This window comes from Lytechinus variegatus, chromosome 4, assembly GCF_018143015.1.
Source record: "Lytechinus variegatus isolate NC3 chromosome 4, Lvar_3.0, whole genome shotgun sequence".
Classification (NCBI taxonomy): Eukaryota; Metazoa; Echinodermata; class Echinoidea; order Temnopleuroida; family Toxopneustidae; genus Lytechinus; species Lytechinus variegatus.
In genome coordinates, this window is record NC_054743.1 from 37,964,682 (window position 1) to 37,989,425 (window position 24,744).

The 24,744-nt window shown below is 37.0% G+C and overlaps 1 protein-coding gene across 2 annotated transcripts; it reads left to right on the forward strand.

Moving 5' to 3' along the window:
• Positions 1 to 24,744, forward strand: LOC121413996. Of its 2 annotated transcripts, XM_041607030.1 has the most exons (15): positions 1 to 239; positions 1,679 to 2,158; positions 2,773 to 2,942; positions 3,715 to 4,148; positions 4,694 to 5,001; positions 6,897 to 7,274; positions 8,434 to 8,613; positions 9,047 to 9,131; positions 12,343 to 12,619; positions 13,127 to 13,282; positions 19,709 to 19,918; positions 20,591 to 20,675; positions 21,031 to 21,955; positions 22,016 to 23,004; positions 23,390 to 24,744. In XM_041607030.1, the coding sequence occupies exons 1-15, from the start codon at positions 41 to 43 to the stop codon at positions 24,541 to 24,543; spliced, it is 6,030 nt and encodes a 2,009-aa protein (XP_041462964.1). In that variant the 5' UTR covers positions 1 to 40; the 3' UTR covers positions 24,544 to 24,744. The 2 variants fall into 2 exon arrangements, with proteins under 2 accessions (XP_041462964.1, XP_041462963.1); XM_041607029.1 differs by having other exon boundaries at positions 21,031 to 23,004.

The window sequence follows — 24,744 nt, forward strand, 5'->3', positions numbered from 1 at the left end:
TTATTTCTTTGAAGGTAACTATTGAGTAGAAGAAATCGTCATGCCCGTGCCTAAACAAGGGAAGCAAGACGGGAAGAACCTCCCAACAGTCAAAATCTCTGGGTATTTCCCTTATTACAATTCTTCTGAACCAGACAGGAGACCTGATGATGAAGATGAGGATAACTATGACAATGACGTGGATGACTTTTATGAGTTCAATGAAGACTTTGAGTGTATATCCACTCCAACAAGGGAGCGTAAGTAAAAACCAGTCTTGGCTGATAGGCTCGATGAATGGTTTTAGAACTGTATTCAAAATGCAAGATGATACATGGGTTATTATTCCATCAAAGTATCAAAATTTCTGTTAAACAAAAGTATCTCATCTCAGAAAAAAAATAGGAAAGACTTTCAGAGTGATAAAGAGAAATGTCTGAAAATATGCATTATTGCTCTCAATAAATCTTAATCATTCAAACGTGACTGATCAAAACCTGCAATTATGCCAAAACAAAGGCTATGTTTTTCTATTTCATATGATATACTGTTCATGAGATTTTATGATAGCCATGTTGAGAATTTTTAATATCAAAACCTCTGTGTAATTTGGAGAGTTGTCTTTTTCAAAACATTTTGTTCAATCTATGAATTCATACTCCCAATGTATTAAAATTACCAAGCAAATTATTTCTTGAGTATTCCTTAATATGCAAAATCACACACAGTTGGCCAAATTACAAGTCTACCACCAAATTTTATACATAGTCCCATTAACGTGATTGGTTAACTTTGGTTTGACTTTAAAAAAACATGAGCTAGAAGGTCACACTTGTCGCCTCTGTCTGTGATATGTTACAAAAATGAAGCCCAGAAAAAATTGCGTTCGAAAATAATTATTCAGTGCTTCAAAAATTGAAATATAAACACCATCTTAATTTCATCCCATACACTTATGTGTACTATTTAGGTGTCTATAAGACGCCTATTTACAAAATCGGGGTTTGCCTTGTAGTTTAAGCTTTTCATTCTCAATAATGGTTGTTTTCAGGGTTTATAGTTCTAATACATGCACTTGTACACATGTTTCATCTTGGTTTGAGAATTTTTTAAATCGGTTGCTCACAAAGTTAAACAATACCTTCAAGACTTCACAAATAATAATAACATCAATGCTCAATGCTTATAACAAATTTACCATCAACCAATCAGATTTAGAGGGGCAATTAAGTCTTCTATGCTTTATGCCCAACATCAAGGTAAATCAAGGTAAGAATTTCAGGAGTTTTTTTACTGGATTACAAGTTTGTCATTGTAAGTTTTATGAAATGGCCCCCCATATACATGTATGCAAGAAGAAGTCTTGATGGTACCCTGATTTTAAAAGCATAGACTACTTGATTTCTCTGGACATTCCTACTCGACCCATATGATTGTAGTCAAGATTAAATTAACGGTTTTTATTTTTCAGTGAATTTGATTTTCAATTCTAGACAAGGGGCCTGTTGCATACATACAATTTTTTACCTGAGAAAACTCTGGTAAAAACTGAAAATCAAGGTTAGACTGATTTCTGCCATTGACTTTAACACAGGGCAAAGACTCCGGTAAAAACAACCTGAGTTTTCTCAGGTAAAAAGTTTTATGCAACGGGCCCAAGGCTACCTACTAACTACCTTTCACAATGGTTTTTTTTCAGGTATCATGATAAGGAAAGGGGGCAAGAACAAAGAGATCAAAGTCAAGGGAAAATTCATGGTGGATGGACCTTGGTTCATCATCTCCTTTGATGCTGTTTTGGTGAACAATGTCTACCATGTTCAGGGGACACCTACATACTCTCTCCGAATGGAGATGGGGACGAATGGCGAGGACATCCTGAACAAGCTGCTCAAGTACTCTTTCGGCTTTCCAAGCCCGAAAATTCCTGAGGGCCAGATGAAGGAAGCCTTTTTGACCTACTTCAATCAGTGCCGTAGTAGGAATAAGGTGAAGAACTTCACCTTCAATCAGTTCTTCAAGGCATTGGAAGAAGCCTTGAAGATGGAGGTAGACCCCGATTCAAAACTGTTGATACAGGCAGCTAAGAAAATGATCTATCGGTTTGATCCATTCAATAAATGCTTTCGTGGTGTACCTCATGACCGGGAGGAGGAGGAGAAGAAGAAGCAATCCAAATGTGAGTGACTAACAGACAAAAATATTCTCATCTGTAAATTCTGTATTGTGTGATTGGTCTTGAAAGTAAGGTCTTCCAGTTTTTATGCATGATGTACTATCCAAATATTCAGGGAGTATAGAGTACTTATTTGCACTTTAATGGCACATCAGCTGTTTACTTGTACAGTACAAATGACTATACATGTATTTTAAGCCTTTCGGCAAACTTAAATCTAGCACATTTAGAAGAAGAAAAATTGATTACAGAAATTTGTCACATGTGGCTTTGTGAAAATAAATGCAGAGGGTAAGTGCTTGGCATGAAACAAATGCATCTTTTTATGCAAGTTATTCTGATTGTGAGGTGAAATAAAAAGAAGAGAAATAGTGTCCACATCACACATCACCTGGAATAAAAGAGAATTTTGTTACTCTTATTTTTGTGGGGGCTGTTAACATGTTTGAAGAGGAGGGGATCTTGTCTTGTGTTATGTTTAAAAAAATTTTTTTAATGAGGCACTCGTGGAATTCAAAATCATGAAGAAATACAATGCTGATGAGTGATCAACCTGCTCTAACGCTTTTCATTAGAGCATTGCATTCAATATTCCTTCAAAACTTTTTTTTACACAGTTGACCTACGGTACATCTACAGATGTTACAAGTGTCCGGTACTCTTTAGAGTGCTCCCTCTGTTGATGGAGAAGGAAGCATTGGCTATCCTGTCAACGGATATATTGAGTGACCTGGAAGATCTTGAATCGGTGCTCAAAAACTCCCCTGAAGACCTAGGATTTTATACGGTAAGATGTTCGTGAGATGATCTTCAATGCGTAACTTTTTCTTTAAAGAGTATTATGGTAACTACTATACGTGTACATGTACCACGGTAATTGGGCTCAATATCCATGTTTGAGATTTCCTATCACCAGTCCTTTGTCTTAGATTTGCCTCTCTGCCTGAATGCAGAGGTGTTTTAGGTAAAGCTAGATAATAATGATGAGCCTGTACTGAATGATAATACACTTGTTATGAAACATGTCCTACTGTGATTGATAAAGGACATGAATTACTTTATTTTATTGTTCATGAATAAGAGTGAATACAAGGCCCCGTCTTACAAAGAGTTATGATTGATCCAATCAATCGTGACTATGGAAATCCATCAGTGTCCTAATTTTTTCAACAGGAAATATGCAAAATGTCTGTTGTAAACAAAGAAGAACATAGCAAATTGTCAAGAAATCGATTAATTTATGGATGTACATTCATATCTAGAAAAGTTTTTGAACCAACATGCATTTTATATGTTGACTTTGCTAGCTTTCGAGTGTTGCGATTGATCAGATCAATCGCAACTGTTTGTAAGACAGGGCCCAGATGTTCCTGTCATTCAGGTCTGGTTAAAGTTTATTATCATTCAATGTCATTGTACGATAATGAATAAGCCTTGAAAAGACAGTGGAGCATTACATAATTGAATATCCTCTCTGTTTATCTCCATCTGGCTCTCTCTGTCTGTCTTTCCCCATCTCCCCTCTCTCTCTCCCACACTTTGTTTATCAAAAACCACAGACCATGCAAGAGCACGGCTGGGGACGGGTGGAGGCTTCCTTCCAAGGCTTCGTGAAAGCTGGCTTGATACCGGCCAACCTCTTCAAATGCACCCAAGACTCTACACAACAAGGCCTATCTTCCAAACCACCCAGTAACCGGAAGTGCCACCATGATGAACCCTCTACATCCACTGCTCACCAAGACAACGCAGGCACCTCATCATCCAGACAAACCAAAAGACCATTACCTTTATCTGTCACGATGGCTAAGGCGATAAAGGACTATGACTTGGTCAAGTCCTTATGCAGGGAAGGAAAACACACATTTGTGAAGGATTACATGATGAGAAAGGCTTGGCATAGAGATGCCTGTTGTCCAAATGTTCCCTTTGGTCACATCAAAGAGGATCATTTTGTGGAGCTTCAGAAGAGAGACGTGGTGACTATCGAAGAGTATGTTTGGTTTGATTTTTGGAGGGGTATTTTTTATTCTGCACAATCAGGTGTATTATAGTGTTCTTGTTCAAAGTTTAAAGTGATTAAACTCTCTTACCTGCTTTACTGATTTCATAATTAATGAAACCATTGTATACATACTAAGGGATATAGGTATTGCACAATTTTATGAGGATGGTAAGTCGTCTCTTTCATGTAAAGCAAGTCCAAGAAAGCCTGTACTGGCATTTCATTGATTTGCCTCGACTGCTTCCTACATTGACAAGTGTGCTAATGTTGATAAATTGGTGTGGGCAGAAGAGAGTTTCAGTCAGTAAGCTTTACATACATCAGATGTGTGATTGCATATGTTAAATTTTTGTTTTGCATTGCTCATCAAATTGGCAACAATATGATTTTCTTCTCATTTTACTTATTTGAATAATTGAATTTGGATGTAATGCTATTCAAAATGAATAATGAACACTATTAGAAATTCTAACGAATTGCTGAATTTCTTTTTTAATCTGATTTTGTTGCCTTTCTCTTCCCTTTGTCTGCAGAAGAATACCCCAATCTGAAACAATGTACCACTGGAACAGATATCGCCGATATGAGGAGAAGATTGCACGTGCACTGGTATCAGATCTGCTTCACCAAACTGTTGCCAATCAGTCTACCCCACCCACAGAAGAATTCTCAGAGTTCAACCTCGATGAATACCAACTCCCGGCTGTCATGCACATGTGGAAGTCTCCAGTGTCGATCATCCTCGGCAGGGGAGGCTGTGGCAAGACTCATGTTGTAGCCTCCTATATTTCCAAGTACCTCGAATACAAGGAGAATGAAAGGAAGCTTAAAATAGAGAAAGGTTTGATGATTCTAATAACTCACTTGATTTTGATGTGATTTTATTCGTCATCGTCAACATTACAGAAAATTTGTCATTGCTACAATCATGCAGAGAATATATATACACATTAGAGGATCATTGGCTCTCGGAGCTTGAATCAGAGCCGATAATGTAACTAACATGTACTTGATGACTTAAAGGGATGGTCCCGGCTGGAAATATTTGTATCTCAATAAATAGAGTAAAATTTACAGAGCAAAATGCTGAAAATTTGATCAAAATTGGATAACAAATAACAAAGTTATTGAATTTCACAGATTTGCATTATTCTGGTGAAACAGTTCTAGGCATGTCTTTATGAGTATTCATTAGGTGGGCTGACAATGTCATAATATATCCCCACTTGTTCTTTTGTATTTTATTATATGAAATTAGGTTTATTCAAACATTTTGTACCAAGAACTAAAATAACTGGACCGACAACTGATTAAGTGCATTGGTTATTTATTGCTGCAACTTATTTCATCATAATGGAGACATGTCATTATTTACACATGTATGAAAAAAATGAAACATTCATGATTTCATGTAACATAAGAAAAAGGAAAGTGGAGATGTGACATCATCAGCCCATCTAAAAAAATCTTCATGATGACGTGCTTATAATTGTTTTCACAAAATATTGATATACTCTAAAATTCAATTACTTGGTTATTTGTTATCCGATTTTGATGAAATTTTCAGCATTTTGCTCTGAATTTTACTCTTTTTATTTGAATAAAATATTTTCAGCCGTAACTTTGTCATGTCGGTGCAGGAACGCCCTTAGTACCACACTTTCGCGCACCTCACCAGTGAGGAAACACCTACACGTTGCACTTATGAGCATTATAAATTGCATTTCTGCATGCATGCAATGCGCGAAAGTGTGGTGCTAAAGATATTCTTGCACCGACACGACGACTTCTATGTTCACTATAGAGTGATTCCATAAGGTACATTTATGTATGTCTTATGTCTTTGTGGAAACTTCCTGAAGAAATTTGTTTTTGTTTCCTATTTCGTATGGAAGGATTTTATGCATTCAGATTATAGTGGCTTGAACAGTTTAAAATGAAAATAATGGGGGATGGACGTACAAATATGTTGATTATGGCATTGCCCTGTAGAAAAATACCACCCCACTTTGGGTATTCGGTTCCAGAATTCTGACTCGGATTTTTGTAATATCTTGATATTTATTCCAAAGCCTCGATTAACCATCCTAAGGCTTAATTTGTATGAAATCAATTTCTTTTGGTGCGATTGATTAAATTGTGCATTATTCAGCAACGATAGTGTGAAGTCACATTGCTTGTTAGTAAGAATACATTGTTTATTTAGGCTTGCTACATATAAAAATGCTAGAATTCAATTAAGAAATTTTCGTAGTATTGATTAATTCCTTGTTGAATAGAGTTACATGAGAAGGCAGAATGGAATCATAAGTACAGTTCTTTAATTCATTTTATCAGTAAAGTTTGCAGATCTGGGGAGCATTTTATGAAAGGATTTGTCATACTTTTTATCCGACAAGTACCATTTTATCTGACAGTTTCCATAGTAACACTGCTTCTTAGCCAATCCTTGAAAGTTTTCAGATCTGCCAATTTGTCGGACAAAAATGTTGATGAAACACTCCCCTGGTGAGGGTTTCATCAACATCCGACAACTTCTTGATTTTGATTTGCTGAGAACCACTGTTACTGTGTTAACTGTCAGAGAAAACATGACTTGTCAGATAAAACATCTGACAAGTCCTTATATTAAACACTCCTCATCTTTATCATTGTAATTTGCAAACTACTGCAAACTTTTCTGCTCTATTGGGTTTATTTTGAAAGTCAATATTTTTTTTCTTTTACTCAATGAAGCTGCGCAAGATGGTAACCAGGAAGCTACTGATGAGGCTTCAGATGGTGAGGAGAAAGACGAAGAAGAGGATTTACCACTGGTCCTCTTGACAGCCCCTACCGGCCGTGCAGCCTCCATCATCGGAAGACGCACCGGGCTTAAAGCGAAGACGCTTCATAGCGTTTTGGGTACTGCCCGCAATTCTAAACCAAAGAACTTCATCTACAGGAAGGTTGAGATCCTCGTCGTTGATGAATGCAGTCTGGTTCCTATCTCTGTCTTGTCAGGAGTCTTGAGTGCACTTCTTAGACATAGCCTCAAGAAGGTCATCTTCCTTGGAGACCCTCATCAGCTTCCTTCCATCGATCCAGGAAACTTCCTTCAAGACATCATCAAAGGTACTCTATCAGATCTGGGCCTCGTCTTACAAAGAGTTGCGATTGATCCAATCAATCGCATCTATGGACGGCCAGCAATGTCAACATCTATTAAGCATGGTTCCAATCTCTGTCTTGTCAGGAGTCTTGAGTGCATATTTTGTTGAAAATGTTTTCTAGCTTTAATGTACATTCATGCATTAATTATAATAATAATAGGCATTTGTATAGCGCCATCTATCTAGAAATATTCTATTCCGGGGCGTGTTATTACTATTATTACCCCGGCTTTAGCTTGAGCTGCCTTTCAGCGTTCGTGCATTCAAGGAATTAATCCTGCCAGGTACCCATTCAATTCACCTGGGTCGAGTGCAGCACATTCATTGCTTTCTTGAAATTTCACTGTGCTTCTCTTTTTTACAAAGGACATTGTGCAAAATTCCTGTAGAAAAAATAATGACACTGTTATATGATTGATTGGATCAATCATACCTCTTTGTAAGACGGGGCCCCGTTTTATTTCAGAAGCCAAGAAGAAGCTATTCATTCAGATAGGTGTTTTATAAAGCTGTTCATAAGTGACGAGTGGCTTTACGAACGACTGTTGATCCTTTTTTTTAGGTAAATTTTGAGAACCAAAGTTTCATTAGTGTGGATTTAGCCCCTAAGAATGAATCATCAGTTGTTTATAAAGTTGCTTATAATTACACACGGCTTATTGAGACACCCACCTGAATGTAATAGAGATTGATATTTCATCTCATAGGCAAACCTATTTGCAAAATAATTCAAACCATATTATGTGAAAACATGGGTTATAAACCCTTTCAATGTCGAACAAATTGTTTATTGACCCAGAGATTTAACTTGGATAAAGTTACCTGTATTCAGAAAATATCCACCATTGTGGTGATAAAGTAATAGAAATTTCGTTAGATAACAATTCTGAATTTATTCACAATTCTTAATTTTGTTAATAATTCAATGTGGTAATTAAAAAAAAAAATAATTTTACTTGGTGCATTAATGCTGGCTGTAAAACATTCCACCCTGTTTTGTCTTTTTTTTTTTTGCAAATTACAATGTATCTCTATCAATTGCCAATGATTATTTCCATGCACTACTATCAAACGTCAATTTTGTCATGCTCATTTCGCATCCACAATTCCCTCCTCGCTAGTGTTTAAGGAAACCAACAGTGACTGTATCCATACACTGAAGAAAAACCACAGGACCGACGAGGGCGGCAGACTCATCAATGAGAACTCGAGGAAAATAGCCGAAGAGAAACGGAGCGACCTTCAATATCAACCTGACATGTTTGAATTGTTGGACACCTCGGCACGTCAAGCTGGAAATGGTGAGTGATACCTGTGCATTAGTAATGGTAGGGGAAGTCTCAAGTTCAGCTTTGTAGGATTGCATACAGAAAACCAAATAGTTAGTTATTGAGCAGAAGTATAGATCAAGAATGTTGAGACAATTGCTGGTATGGTGATAATGGCAGCTTCTTGCTGGCATCTATGTTGTGCAGATTCTCTTTTTAATCTATCATTGTTCACCCCTGCTTTATGCTAAAGGTCTGCATATAATGGTCTGTGTGTATATGGAATCTCAATTATGCTAAATATGTCAGAATGGCATCACTCCTTCAGATTGTTACTTTGAAGTTCCTGCCATCCAAAAATCCAAATTATGTAGAATTAAATTTTCAGATATGATCCAGCCAAACGCTAATTATACACAACATTATTCACTTGTGACATTTCTTTCCCTTTTCCTATTTTCTGTAGGTCTAGATCAGACGATAAAGACCTTGCTCGAAAGCAAGCCCCAATTCAAAGATGACAGAAACTCACAGTTTGTTGCATTCAGAAAGTAAGTATGCGAGTCTGGCAGCTAGACATGCAACTTGCCAAATATTAAATTCTTACACCTAACTGAGCTTAATTTAGAAGTTTCATGTATTATGGAGGTGTAATAAATCTAATAAGCCAGTTCGTAGTTCCTTTCTGCGCATGATCAAAAGATACTACGCATGATCAGAAGAAGGTCATTTGTACTAAAGTGACATGGTGCTTTAAAATCTGATGAGATGAGCACCAACTTTGATGTCTTGATTATTCATATATTCGTATGAATTGTCGTTTTCATTTACATCCACAAAAACAACAATGCGTCCACGAACGACTGGTATTTCAGTTTGCCAAGTACATTGTGCAACATGCTATGGTATGCATTCAAAGTAAGAATGCAACAAATACCTTCATAAAGTGTTCAGTGGTGTGCTGTTCTAGTCTCTATTCAATTTCTTCATCCTGCTATGTAAGGCATTGTTAAGTATTATCTTGCGTTGAAATCTGCTTATGATGAAAGAAATGAAAGGTCATTTGACCAAAATTACCCATGAAGTAACTACGAACTGGTCTATCTGTATACATTAACCATATGATAAATTGACTGACTGATATTACTTGGTCAAGATAACTGCCGATTTGTTTATTGCTAATTCGTCCACTCCTCACATTGTCTACCTTCATTTAGTCTAATGCCATTTCGTCCATTGACATTTCATCAAAAGGTCATTTGGTCCAATAACCATTTGGTCCAATCATCACTTCTTTTAATCACCAGTTCGTCTACAACCATTTCGTCTCATAACCAGTTGGTCTAATACCCATTTTCTTTTAATTTCACCCAATCAATATACAAATAGCGAAAAGAAAGATGCTCTATTCAACGAGGCGTTAGCCGAGTTGAATAGAGTGTTTCTTTCTTTCACCGAATGCGAAATCTCGCACCATTGCACAAATAAGAATATTCGCTATTTGTGTTTTACAACGCCTCAGATTTTTAGTGAAAATATTGGGGGAAAGGGGAGTTTTTTCTTGCAGTATCTATGAACAGGAAGCAAAAAAATTGAAAGCAAAAAGCAAATCCCACAAGCGCACAAGATCCCGGGCAGCATTGCGCATGTAGCCAGCAAGCTATGCGCGTATTTAACCTTCATTTACTGAGTGCAATGAATTGAATCGTATTGTGACGTCGCCTCCCAAAGCCGTGCAACGGTACATTTTAGATGGTACGTCTTCATGCGTGCAACAGTACAAATGTTTGACATTCATCCTCCCATTTGCTCGCGTACAACAAGCTAAGTAGGCGTTGTACAATACTTAATCCAATGAAACCAAACGGTATATGGACTAAAAGACTATTGGACCAACTGGTTATTAGACAAAATGGTGAGTGGACAAAATGACAATTAGACCATGTGGATAGTGGACAAATTGGCATTAGACCAATTGGAAATTGAATCCATTTGTTTACTGAGTTTGATTTTGTTAAGGGGATTAAACTGTAAACCTCTCCACAACAAATTCACAAAACAACCCTGATTTTTGTTTGAGATCATTCCTTTGAAGATAATTGTATCATTTTTCTGAAAGCATTATTGGATGGTGATGATGATGATATTTCAAGTTTCTTCATTAATTTATAGAAACCAGACTGAAATCTTGAAAATAAAGTTGGAAATAGATCATACATGTACATTTTAAAGGAAAGGGATAGATTGGGTCTATTGATAATGCTGTGTAACTTGATTTTAAGTTCTACTGTGCGAGTCAAACAAAACTTGACTGTTCACAACTCCCCAATTCATGAACACATAATTATTATATATGGCTTGAAAGAGTATGGTCTCCCAAACAATTTTATATTGGTGATCAGGAGGTATTCTTTGCAATGATGTAAATTTTGATTTGTGATAAAGTAAGGTATGACTGCAATGAATGAATCCAGGGGCGGTATTCTGAACATTGTCTTTTCTCCATATTTTATCTTATCTCAGAGATATGACAAAATCGGTATTCTGGTGGATGTCATAACTTTTGTCACAAAAATTGTCATAAATTTTGTCTCTTCTCTTTAGCGCGCAGCAAAAATATGCGGCTTTAAATGCGCATAATCCTTTTATACAAGCAAAAGATATGACAAAAGTTATGACGGGGTAGCAGTCATAAATTTTGTCATATCTTTTAGTACCAAATATCCCGATACCCTGCCGACTGAATGTCAAGCAAATTATATTATTTAGATAAGATTGTGGTATTAGTTTCACTCATCTTCCATGACAATTTTCAAAATTATTTTTTCATGCTACAATTAGTTAGGCCCTACATATTTATTCCTCCTTTTTTCTCTGTTTTCCTTACTTTTCTACTTCTCCTCTAAAATTCTGTCTCTCTTTGTAATTAAGCGCATCAATATACGCGTAGTTGCGCGATGCCAGCAACTGTTTTGGGGATACGCCCTACCTGCCACGGGGCTTTCCTATTGGCTAGAAGGGCTCCAACTGGGAACTAACGATGATTTTGATTGGTTCGCTTCCGAAAAGATGGGTGGGAACTTTGAGAGATATGACAGGGAAAAGACAATGTTCAGAATACCGATTTGTGACAATCATAGCGGTGTCACATCTCGGAGAGAAATGACAAAATTTATGACAAAAGATATAACAGAGTTCCAGAATACCACCCCTGATGTCAATGATCCCATAATCCTACAAGGGTTGCATGAAAATCCATTTCTAAATCCCTTTTCAGTAATTTATATTATAATTGTTTAAGTAACACTTTTTAGTATCAGTTCTCAAGTTAATTTAGTTGAAAAGGGATTTGCAAATATGTTGACTAACTCATGTAGGATTATGACATCACTGGCCTCCGGATTCATTCATTGCAGTCATGCCTTACTTTGGCACAATCAAAATTTACATCACTGCAAAGAATACCTACTGACTACCCGTGCGTGAAGACATACCTCATAAATATGATATCAAATTATTTGAAAGAAGATACTCGTTCCAGCCATACATAGTGATTATGCGTTCATACCATATTTTTTCCTTTATAAAATTGGGATTTATACGGTGTCAATTTCGTTTTTTACTCCACGGTAGATGTGCAGAGTCTGGTTGATATGTGGAATCTATGGCCACAAAATCTCGCAATAAAGTCGAGATTCAGTGGTTCTCTACCATTGCAATATAAATTATATTTCCTATTTACCTTTGTTTCATCTTGCTCAGCGTTGACGTCAAGGACATCAATGGGATTTGCTGTCGTCACTACGCTGCCCATGCCCCGTATAAGAAAGGAGGCGGGCTTGACCTCCACATCCACGACAAGATCTGTGCTCGAAAGAACGGTACTATTGTAGTCCATGGGGAATATGATCCAAAGGCCAAGGAGAAGAAGAAGAAAGAAAGAGAGAGGGACGGTGAAGCAGGCTCAAGCAAGGATGATGGGGATGATGGCTGTAGAATTAGACGCATCAATAATGGAGACACTTTCTTCATCAAAAATGTGAGTGAATGAAGAGGACTAACTTCAGTTTAGGTTTTATGGTTTCTCGATAGAGGGTGCTAGATAAATGCCAGTTATTATCACCATCATCATTGTCTATCTATTACACATAGTTTCATTCTTGCCATCCAACATTTTGATGCTGATTTTACATAATATAATATGGATGATTCTATAAAGCATGTTTTCTAAAAGAGGAATTAGTTGTCATGGGAAGTTTTTTAGATGATTTAATTTATCAGTGAAAAGTATTATCTTTTTTCATTTGATGAATGAATTATCTACATTTTGTGTACCGGTAATGGGAAATTGTAGTTATAGTCATCTAATGGTGATATTGCAAAGAAAAGCTCATCCCATAAAGCTTTTTCTTTTCTATAACTCCTCGGTAAAAACGATCAAAGTTTGTTGTGTTGTTGTATTTTTTTGAAAATATTTAGTAATGCTTTATCTTGACAAGAGTTTTTAAAGCCTGAAACCAAATAAAAATATTTTTGTTATTGTCAGTGGAGGGTGGAGGTGGAACAGAACAAGAAGAGGGATATTGTTACTCTCCAGTCACTGGACGAAGAAGAAGGAAAGGTGTTTGAGGTCAACTTGAGAGATCTGATACGGAAGTTTAAGATAGAGTATGCTTGGGCTCGGACAATCAACACCTACCAGGTAAGTTCATTTGCAGTGATCCTCAGAGATGATGTTCTTACATAGGCTGGGTTTCCCCAGTCTGTCAAATGAGCCAACAAGGCCAAGCTAGGCCAAATTTTTAAGCAAGACTCTCAGAGCTACCCAACTAGTACAGATTTTCAGTATTTAGTATTGAAAAATGAAAAAACTTACAAATATTGATATATAAAGTTTCAGTTTTATGTGTTGTCCTGTGGTGGTGATTTTTTACCTGATTGCTAAGAAAGCATGGATGCTTGTAAGCAAGTAACTGGAGGACCGACGGCTTAAAGGTTCTGGCAATGAGGATTAATGCCTTACCAAAGGGCACTAATGCACCATGTGCTGGATTACCAGAATACAAATCCCCCACTCTACCGACTTAGCTATCGCGCCTCGCTGTGATATTTCTTTGAAAATACTAATTTTCTCACCGAAATACTGATTTTTATATTTTAAAATATTGAAATGTTCTTGTTCAGGTTGGCAGGTCTGGACAAGATTTATGGAATTGAAATTGGACCCTTAATGTTATTTTTCTAAAATAAAGATATTGATCATCCATACTTAAAAGTAACTTTGAAGTTTCATCAATATCCATTGGTTTAGAGGTAGCATTCGCATTATTATAATGCTGAAATATTAATATTCCATACTCTGTACTAATGTGCATTCATTAAATGAAAGTTTACAAAAAATTACATATTTTTACCAAATGGTAAAAAATACTCAGCAGCCAACAAAAATGGAGAGTTCTTAGAAGATACTCTAATCATAGATTTTGAACTACAAACTCAGATTACATGATTAAGAATGTGGGTGTTGGGGGTCATGTTTTTATGTTCTAAATTTCCTTTTTTTAGTTCCACAAATTTGTCTACTCCTTGGAAATACAAACAATGTTTTTATTTTCCATTATTGGTGTTAATTCCTCTTCCATTTCATTTTCATCAATTACACAGCCCTTTTGCATGTTATTCTAAATGCACATACAAGTACCTTCATTTTTAGTATAAAAAAATGGGAGGTACCCTCATCTTTAATCCCAGGAGATCAGTGAAAAGGAAAAAAAATATATATTTGAAAGGCTCGCCTTGAATAGAAAACCAGGAAGTTCGAGTGAAAAGGAAAATAAAATCAGTACATCCTAGTTGAACTCAAGAAGTCAATGTATAGAAAACATCTATTAAAATTCCCAACCCATTCAACCCACCCCTATTGAATAGAAACACAGAGTTTATTTGAATGGAAGAAAGAATAAAATCAATACACCCATATTGAACATTGTGTACTCCCAGAAGTTAATGCGTGCAAAAATAAATCCACCCATCCTCTTCACCAAGTGCACAGAAAACACAGGAAGTTAATGAATAGAAGGGAAAAAAATCAATACACCCTCATTGAACATTGTCTACTAAGAAAGTCAAGGCATAAAAAAAATACAGGGTATCAGTATCTATGCACCTGTCCTCTTCACCCATTACACACTCATTAAATAGAAAACACAGGAAGTTAATGAATAGCGGAATAAAATCAATACACCCTCATTGAATATTTTGTACTCAGAAAGTCAATGCATAGGAAAAAATCTATGCACCCATCCTCTTCAGCAAGTACACACTCATTAAATAGAAAACACAGGAAGTTAATGAATAGAAGAAGAATCCAAGACCCCATGCTGGGGTTAGCACGAATATACCAAGAAAGTGTGGTTTTTATTCTTTGTATATTATGAGTCCTACTTTCGTGAGAGAAAGGTTCTTTGGTTAGGTCGAATTTGATATCTCTCTCTTTTTTTATGTTTCTTGTGGATTAGAATAGTTTTGTTATCATTGACAGGGCATTGTGTAAACAAGTGTTCGGTATTTATTTGAGTAATTTAAAGGGGAATCCAGCCTTAGCCATAAAATGTGTTGGGAAGGGGAAAAATACATTAAACAGAATGGTGAAAGTTTGAAAGAATTCAGACAAGCAATAAGAAAGTTATAGCTGCTTTAAAATAGAGATCACTAATAATACTATGTAGATTTCAAATTGGCAACTGGGTAAGTAAATTATGACGAGGGGCAAGGACAACTTTCCCATAGGCCATGTACTTTATCATCAGGGATTTTTGGTTTTCTTCAAGGTACCCATTCCCTAGGGGCAGTAATCTAAATATAACCCAGGTAGTATATTGTTTTATGTCTTCATGAAAGAAAAATATAATTTGAAATTAAAATGTTGGGAAAAATTTATTTCAGCCATATGTATTTGAGTACATGCAAGAATAGTCCTTGCCTTACGTCACTATGACATCCCATATGCGGCCAATATGAAGTCTCCATGGGTATAGTGATTACCAATATTTAAAACTTAACAATTCATAACTTTCTAGTTAGTCTAATATTGTTCAAACTTTCACCTTTCAGCATGTCTGATTTGTATTTTCCTCATAAAAACAAGTTTTCATTTGGGTTGAATTCCCCTTTAAATTAGTAAGTTAGCTGTGAGTAGAGTGATTTGATTATTTTGTAGGGAATTGCAAATTTTTCATGTGTAGCAAATATATGTTCAAATGCATATCAAACACTCAAGGTAATATTTAAAAAAAAAATTGGGTGTGGCAAAAACTGGCAATAAACCTCATGAAATGCTCCTCGAGTTTGCTTAATATTTTTCCTTAACCTTGTACTTATTAATACTGTCTGCAAATCCAGGTTTTAGGCCATGAATGCAATACATTTGTTCTGTTTGGAGTTTTTTTTTCTTCTTTAACTCTTAGCATGCCACGCACACTACTAACCCAATGCCACAGTGCTAATCCGATGCTAATCCCCTGTGCCAGCCACAATACCCCCCTGTGCCACATTGATTTTGGGATCGTGAGTCGTATTCACTCCTTTCAATAGTCATGATTACAATTGCTTGTAACTCTCTAACGATTAGTTTATCCACAAAATATTGTGTAATAAAATTGTAAGAAATTTCATACCCCTTATAATGGTGTCTTCATTATATGGATTGGTTATTATCTTTACCACTAAAATATGAGTTGTATCAAGTAGTTCCATTTTTTGGAGTGTTTTGTATGGATCAAAAAACCTAGGTCTCTTTCCTCTCAGAGGCGGAGCCATATCTTGTAAAAAATGTAGAAATACTCGAAAAAGTTGAATGTAAACCGCGTAAGTTGATCTGTCAGAAAGCAGAGTTCGCACTGCACACAATAGTGCTAATTACGGCGTGCATGCGATGCGCAATACAATGCAAAACGACGTAACAATGATTGTAATTCCGAATGTGCGCAGTCATGCACGAAGCAGGCGAGGGTAGGAAACAATGCAAGCACAAAGCAGTCAATAGTAGGCGTGCGAGCACGAGTGTGGCATGTTATAGTAGGATACGTAGCGTGCACGAAGCACTCAATGAGTTAATCAGATCAATCCTATCATCACAAGTGGTTGCTTCCATATTTGCATTTTTGTGTATTATGAATGCTCATGTTTCACAAAGTGTTATGTGTGAAGTAAAGTCCTGGGGTGTTATAATGAGATCCATTTTACCTCTGTTAAAATCAGTGACATAAAATACTCTTAAAATCCCTCAGAATTGGTATTCTGAGTTCCATTTTACCTTCATTTTATCTCTGTAAGACATACCTACTTTACAAGCAATACCCAATGAGAAACGCTGTTTTATAGCACTTTCATCTCTCTCAACCAATGAAAATCCATATCGCCAGGAGGTGTGGTAAAGGAGCAAGATTGCATCAATTTATTGAATTCAAATGCGCTTGCACTATAAGCTAGTGCATCTTTGCAGAGATTTCTTTTAAAACATAACAATACTCTCAGCTTTTTTTTATGTCAATATCGCATCATTACATGCATCATTCCAAAGACAAGGTTAGTCCAGAAAAATCTTATGAAATAGTTCCTCAGGAGTAATGTTAATGAGTATAGGGGCAAGTTGAGCCACCACCCCAAGGCCAATGATGAATGAGTCAGACATTGTGATGGCCCCTAACTCCATCACATCAGGGTTGGCGATTTTTTTGATTTTTTAAAAAAATAAAAAAAAATCGGATTTATTTGATTTAACTCAGATTTTTTTGATTTAAATCAGATTTTTTTATTTTTTTGATTTTTTTAAAGTTCCTTCGAAAAAAAAGGGTAATTATTCCCCCCCCTTACTCTAACAATGACATCAATATTGATGTTATACATTTCACCCCTACTATTGTTCTTAACCACATATTTTGTAATTAAAATCCAGTAAAAATGGACAATTAAAAATAAATTTGAGGAATCATGTATCTGAACTTAATTCTATCATACATAGGCCTATGAAGGAATATTCCATAGGGAATTCCCAGTGAGTAGAGAAAATTCCCCTCTGGGATTTTTCATTCAAATATTTAAAAAATCCAAGAGAAAAAATCCCTTATCAAAACTGCCAACAAACCCTTTGCCAATTACTAGTATTCATGTATATTGTAAGAGAAATAATTCAAATCAATGATTTTTTTCAATTAGTCACAGCTTTACAATAGTCAAAGAGAGACTACAACTGTATATGTTTAGGATCTTTTTGATAAAAAGCTCTTCTCTTGCTACAGATATAGATGCAAAACTCTCAGTTTTGGAGAACAATATAGGAGATAGCTTAGTCAAAGGGTGACTATACTACATTCTGTTACTGTGATTTTTTTACATTAATCTACAATTTTCATTCCCATATTCTCTACAAAAAAAATCTGTTTGATCCATGAAGTATGAAAAAGAATCTACTTACTTTTAACTTAAAGGATAAAAACTGCAAAACTGCTTAAATTACAACATATATATTATTACAAAAAGAAGTATTTTATTTTAAATGAGACACAGCTTACAACTGCCAATGATTGTAACTGAAGTACCTGCATCTTAACATTAAAATGCAGTGAGTTTTGCAAATTGTTGTTATAGAGCTCTTTCCATTATTACATGCAGATACAAAACTTCCATTATTTGTAGCACTGAACATAAAATGGGCTGCAGTGACTTAAAAGGTTTATAAGAGAAAGCTTATGACTGTACTACATTATGTTAATGTGATTTTTATAATTATGTTATTTAAAACATCAAATGTATGATAAATGTAACAATACGAAATAAGAGGCATGTTAAATATGTTGATTACATGCAGGTATCATTTTTTTTATTTTACATGACAGCTAGAAGTAGTTATGTGTAGGCGAAGGATCAAAAGTGGAAAACTGCCAACAAACCTTTTCTCATTGACTTTTATATATTATATATTTTTTTTACAAACTGCTCTCTGAAAAGTCTATGGATTATGTGAAAACTTTATGTTAAGAAAGAAATTGACTAATAATAACTGACAAAGAATGTAAAACTTCAGAAGAAAAACTCGACATAATTTACAAAAAATGAGTACCTATTGACAACATACATCTGTAGTTTTTAAGGAATTACCTGATTTTATTAATTTGATTTTAATTTGTTTTAAGTAGATATGAAGACTTTGTTGATCTTTTATTGATATAAAGTTAATTCAAAGTTTTTCAGTTGACTTGAAGAATTAAAACTGCATTGAACAAATACTTTGTCCATGATTTGTACATTTTTCAATGGAAGTGATTTAAATCAATGATTTTTTTTTTAAAAATCATGGTGATTTAAATCGCGATTTAAATCACGATTTAAATCAACGTGATTTAAATCCGCCAACCCTGCATCACATTGTTTTCAACTTTGAAACAGAAAGTACAATTTTGAGGAAAAAAAAGATTTAAGCAAAAAGTAAAGAAGGGTGTGTGCTTTTTTAACCACACACCTCTTTAAATATGATAAAGACTTAAGAACAACATTGTTAGTCCAGGTATGGATCATCATTCTTGTCATAGTCGTTTACATGATGGATGCATAAGAAATGAGATATCACATGAAGTTTGGACTGGGGTAATTTGAGTCAGCCAACACGGGGCAAGTTGAGCCATGGTAATTCTTATGGTAATGTACATGAATGTAAACAAAAAAAAATTAAAAAGCCTTCAATATGCTGGCAGAAAGGAGCAAATTCACATGACAGTGTTTTTACTTTTGGAGCATGTTAGTATTTATAGAAAATTAGCAAGTGAAAGACTTTAATTTAAAATAAATTACATAATGGTTCTTCCCCCATACATATTGTTCATAGTTTCTGTGGCTCAACTTACCCCTACAGATGGGGCAAGTTCATCCATTTGACTTTTTTTTTCAAAGGTGACAGTGACTTTTCATTGTGGGGGTAGAAAGTTATATATATAGTAAAGAATATTTCCCAAGAATGAAATTTTAAGGCAAGGTTCTTATTTCTACAAGATTTGTTGTCAGTTCAAAAAAGCAAAAAGTGCCACAACTTACCACACCTTCCCCTACTCTTGTTTTTTCTTTTCTAACTCAGGGATCTGAGACAGACCACATTGTCTACGTCCTCAGTCCGAACTCTCCTTACGAGAACCGGCAGCACCTCTACACTGCCATCACAAGAGGGCGCAAAGGATGCATCATCATCGGGACACCATCCCGCCTAATCACAGTCATCAAGAAGGATCCTAGAGAAAGATTCACAAGTCTAGCAAGGTTCCTAAAAGAAAACCTTGCTGAACCCCTGGTATGTACTCCATGGGCATTATTTCATAGCCCCTTTAGAAGCAATGAGTTAATTGATGAAAATCAAGCAATGATTGTTTTACCAATGTAACAAAGCACTGATTATTTTCCCTTCGATTTGCCTGTTTCTGATGAATTGAATACACTTGTAAATCAGGAAAGTTTATGTCAAGATGTGTAGCTCGAGGATATCATTTTATCAATATTTTTGTCTGACAAGTAGTCAGATCTGACAACTTTTCCTTAATTTCAATTGGCTGAGAAGCACTGCCACTATGGTAACTGTCAGATAAAACAAAGTACTTGTTGTACATTCTATTTCTATTGAGCAATTAGGCTTTACAATAATAATAGCATGGCCCATTGGGAGAATGGTTTTCAGTACTGAAGTGGCTTCTCTGGGTCAATATACCTATTATTATTATTACATTTTCAAAAGCAGCAGATGTTTTGTCAATAATTGCATATTCTGAATGTGTTTGTTTACCCCAAAGGGAATACCTTAAAATTATATGTTTTTACTACTTTATTTAAATGAACTTGTTCCTTTGAACTCTCTCAATAGTACATTGTATATTCTACCAACATTATATCATTCCTTTTTAAAGGGTTCTTTTTGTGTTACATGTTTATTAATTTTCAATATGTTAAAATTTCTTTTTATATCCTACAGTTCTCAAGGTGTAATTATCCTGGACAGGCGGATCCAAGAACACCAGAGAGACAAGCACCAAACAACTTCTCCGGGTCTAACACAGGTAATTAATGAATCCTTGTAGACTGAACCAGTATATTTACTATAAATCTCTGAAAAATTGCCATTCACTGTAGCTAATAGTAGTACTGAGAGATGATCAGCATGTGATCCAGTACTGAATACATAACAATTTATTATCTTTACACATTTGGGAGCATTTCATTTTCAAACTATCATGAACAGATTAGTAATGATGTCTGTATTAGTACCAGAATTGTGACTTTGAAAATATACGGTAGTTAGTTTGAAAAATAATGATATTATAATTTTTTTTTTTTCATATATTTCTTAAAGGCCAAGTCTGTTTTAAATTAGCACTAATTATTTTTCCCCCATTTTATTTGGTTTTTTTTTAGGAGTTTCGGCATCAAGCCCGTGCCTGAAGAGTCTGGCACAAGAATGGTCTGTGAGGAGATCACCTTTACACCTACCAGCGGGTTCAAATCCATCTACTCCTGCATCTGGTCAGCACCAACCGAACCAGTGGAGAATGTGTGAAGAGCTTGCCAACAGTCTTATATCCAATGGCCATTCAACCTCGAGAGCAGTTCCAGTCTCTGGATGTGAGTCATCTTCAAGATCCAATGGCCCATCAACCTCAAAAGCGGTTCTAGTTTCGGGATGCGAGTCATCTTCAATACCCAATGGCCCATCATTCTCAAGAGCACTTCCAGTCTCAGGATGCGAGTCATTTTCAAGATCCAATGTTCCAGCAACCTCAAGAGCAGTTCCAGTCTCTGAATGTGAGTCATTTTCAAGGTCCAATGGCCCATCAACCTCAAGTGCGGTTCTTGAATCTGGATGCGAGTCATCTTCACCTGGGTGCATGTCGTTAGTGGGCCCCGTAAATGGATGTGGTCCATCAGCACGAGCCACGCCTGCTTGCAATCAACTATCAGGAAACTCCAGAGGTAGCCCATCAGTAGGTCCCTCCACTACAAACACATCATCTACACACAAAGCACGACCAGTGACCGCTAATAAAAGTAACCCATCCATAGCACCAACAGGAACCTCTAATGGATGGAGCCCATCAGAAAAGCCCTCACATGGATACCAACCACTACCAGGAACATCTAATAGAGAAAGCCCATCAGTAAGGCCCTCATCTGGATACCAACCACTACCAGGAACACCTAATAGAGGTAGCCCATCAGTAAGACCCTCATCTGGATACCAACCACTACCAGGAACATCTAATAGAGAAAGCCCATCAGTAAGGTCCTCATCTGGATACCAACCACTACCAGGAACATCTAATAGAGGTAGCCCATCAGTAAGGTCCTCATCTGGATACCAACCACTACCAGGAACATCTAATAGAGAAAGCCCATCAGTAAGGTCCTCATCTGGATACCAACCACTACCAGGAAACTCCAGAGGTAGCCCATCAGTAGGTCCCTCAACTGCAAGCACAGCCCCACCAGGAACCTCTAATAGAAGCCCATCAGAAGGTCCGTCATCTACACACAAAGCACGACCAGTGAACTCTAATAGAAGTAACCCCTCTATAGCACTAACAGGAACCTCTAATGGACATAGCCCATCAGTAAGGCCCTCATTTGGATACCAACCCCTACCAGGAAACTCCAGAGGTAGCCCATCAGTAGGTCCCTCAACTGCAAACACAGCCCCACCAGGAACCTCTAATAGAAGCCCATCAGAAGGTCCGTCATCTACACACAAAGCACGACCAGTGACCTCTAATAGAAGTAACCCCTCCATAGCACTAACAGGAACCTCTAATGGATGTAGCCCATCAGTAAAGCCCTCATCTGGATACCAACCACTACCAGGAACATCTAATAGAGGTAGCCCATCAGTAAGGCCCCCATCTGGATACCAACCACTACCAGGAACATCTAGTAGAGGTAGCCCATCAGTAAGGCCCTCATCTGGATACCAACCACCTGCAGGAAACTCTATTGGATGCAGCCCATCAGTAAGGCCCTCATCTGGATACCAACCACCTGCAGGAAACTCTATTGGATGTAGCCCATCAGTCAGGACCTTATCTGGATTCCAACCACCACCAATAACATCTAATAGAGGTGCATGTAGCCCATTGGTAAGGCCCTCACCTGGACACCAACCACCACCAGGAACTTCTAATGGCCGTAGCCAGTCAGTAAGGTCCTCACCTGGTCACCAACCACTAAGGTCCTCACATGCATACATCTCATCCTCAAGAACATTGCCTGCATGCAACCCTGTAGCAGAAGCCTCATCTGCTTACAATTCATCAGGACCTGTCCCTCTGAGTGATCAATCCAAGGCAGTGGATCTTCCTACACCAGTAGCAACAGAAGATGTTCAGCCAGAAGTCAGAGGTAAGGATGATTATTCAATGTTATATATGAATGATTTTTATATGAATGGTTGATATTTCATTTTCACACTTGATTGTCAGCATTTATCTTTTGGCTTGATTATTTCTGGCGGACTTGGTTTAGATAATTCAGTATAATTTCTGTGATTGATGTCATTACAATAATGAGGTCTTATTATTATGTTAAGATGGATTTCAGAGTGAACACATATAAGTCATAAATGAATCAAGCTACTCTTTGATGATATCCTCAAGAAGAATAATATGAAGTGAAGAGCAGAACCACTGAGCAATAAAGATAGATGTTGCCCACTCTCATATTTTCATTTCTGTACTATTCAGGATTCTTATGTATTTTTTTTTCTTTTGTCCTTCTTTATTAACAGCCAAACCCAACAGAGACAGACTGTCGAGGAAGCGTAAAGTCAGAGCTGTTGCTTCTACGGTCAACCAACAGGTGTCGTCCATCCACAATGGTACTGTGCCAGTGGATTCAGGAGAACCCAAGAAGTTTTGTGCAAGGGGATCATCTCTTGCAATGAGTTCCGAGTCTGCTGTAGCCGGGGGGCAGATGCAGCTGAAGAAGGATCCAACATCCATTGAGAATGGTAGAGAACAGGCAAGAGCAAAAGAGACATCGCCAGGAAAGGATGAAAGAGAGATGCCTTTCACTTCTGTTCTTCCCAGGGAACAAACTTTGGTTGTTCCATCCAGGTGCAGTACAGATGGTGATGAGAAAAAGTCCCACTCCACATCCCGCAGCCACTTGAAGCGTTTAAGTGACACCCTAAAGGAAGATGTTCAAAGTGTGGCTACAGGCAGCAAAGTGAAGAGATTAGCTACTGATGAAAAGGTATCAACAGTATCATCTTCCAGGTATGACAGATTGAGCTACAATGATACATCCATTTGCCCAAGGAGGGCAGTGGATGTCAGAGAGTCTCCTAAAAGGCTGAATAGTTGCTCCAGATCACCCTTGAGAAGTCTGTCTTCTACATCTAGAAATGTTCTGAAACCTGTTTCCTCTAAATATCCACAGGGTAAGGAGAAATCTCAGATCATGTCAGAGATAAACGAAATGCAGATGTGTTCTTCCAAGATTCAGTCCGTGCATCAATCATCAGAAAACAGCCAAGAGGTCAAAATCTGTGTTCCAGGTCTATATAGAGGGCGATACCGATTTGTGAGACGGCTCTACAGTCAAGACAGCGAAGACCAATCATCCCAGCATGGAAAGTCAACTGGATGGAAGGAAGAATGTCCATTTGAAGATAGTGAAGATCTAGAATTATCCCAATTTCTCTTGCAGCCACCATGTGCCCCTCAGCTCCATCCACCGCTGAACAGACTGGAAGAATGCCATGAAGATGCTGATGATGAAGGTAGTGATGACACTCTTTTATCCTGCTCATCAGATGAAACTGTGTTCTCTTCCAGTGGTACAAGTCCTTGCCTAGGAACAAGTGGTGGTTTTGGTGATGATGAAGATGAGGAACTGTCACAATTCCTCTTTCAACATCCAAGTTTGCAGATACTTTAATTACTAAATAAGCATCGGAATACTTGCTTATGCTTACATGCAACACAAGACCTTATCAGAAATATAGTAGTAAATCCCAAAGTCAGGGAGATAAAGGCATAGAAAACTGAATACTTGGCATATGCAACCGGTGTGTTGGCTCAGTTGGTAGAGCGTCCGTCTCACAACTGGGAGGTCGGGGTTCAAACCCGGCCACGTCAG

Bases quoted from the DNA above. Each gene is read 5' to 3' on its own strand.
- LOC121413996 (XM_041607029.1), top strand. From the start codon at position 41: ATGCCCGTGCCTAAACAAGGGAAGCAAGACGGGAAGAACCTCCCAACA. The intron at 4,149-4,693 runs GTATGTTTGGTT...CTTTGTCTGCAG, and splicing joins GACGTGGTGACTATCGAAGA to AAGAATACCCCAATCTGAAA. The intron at 23,005-23,389 runs GTAAGGATGATT...CTTTATTAACAG, and splicing joins TGTTCAGCCAGAAGTCAGAG to CCAAACCCAACAGAGACAGA.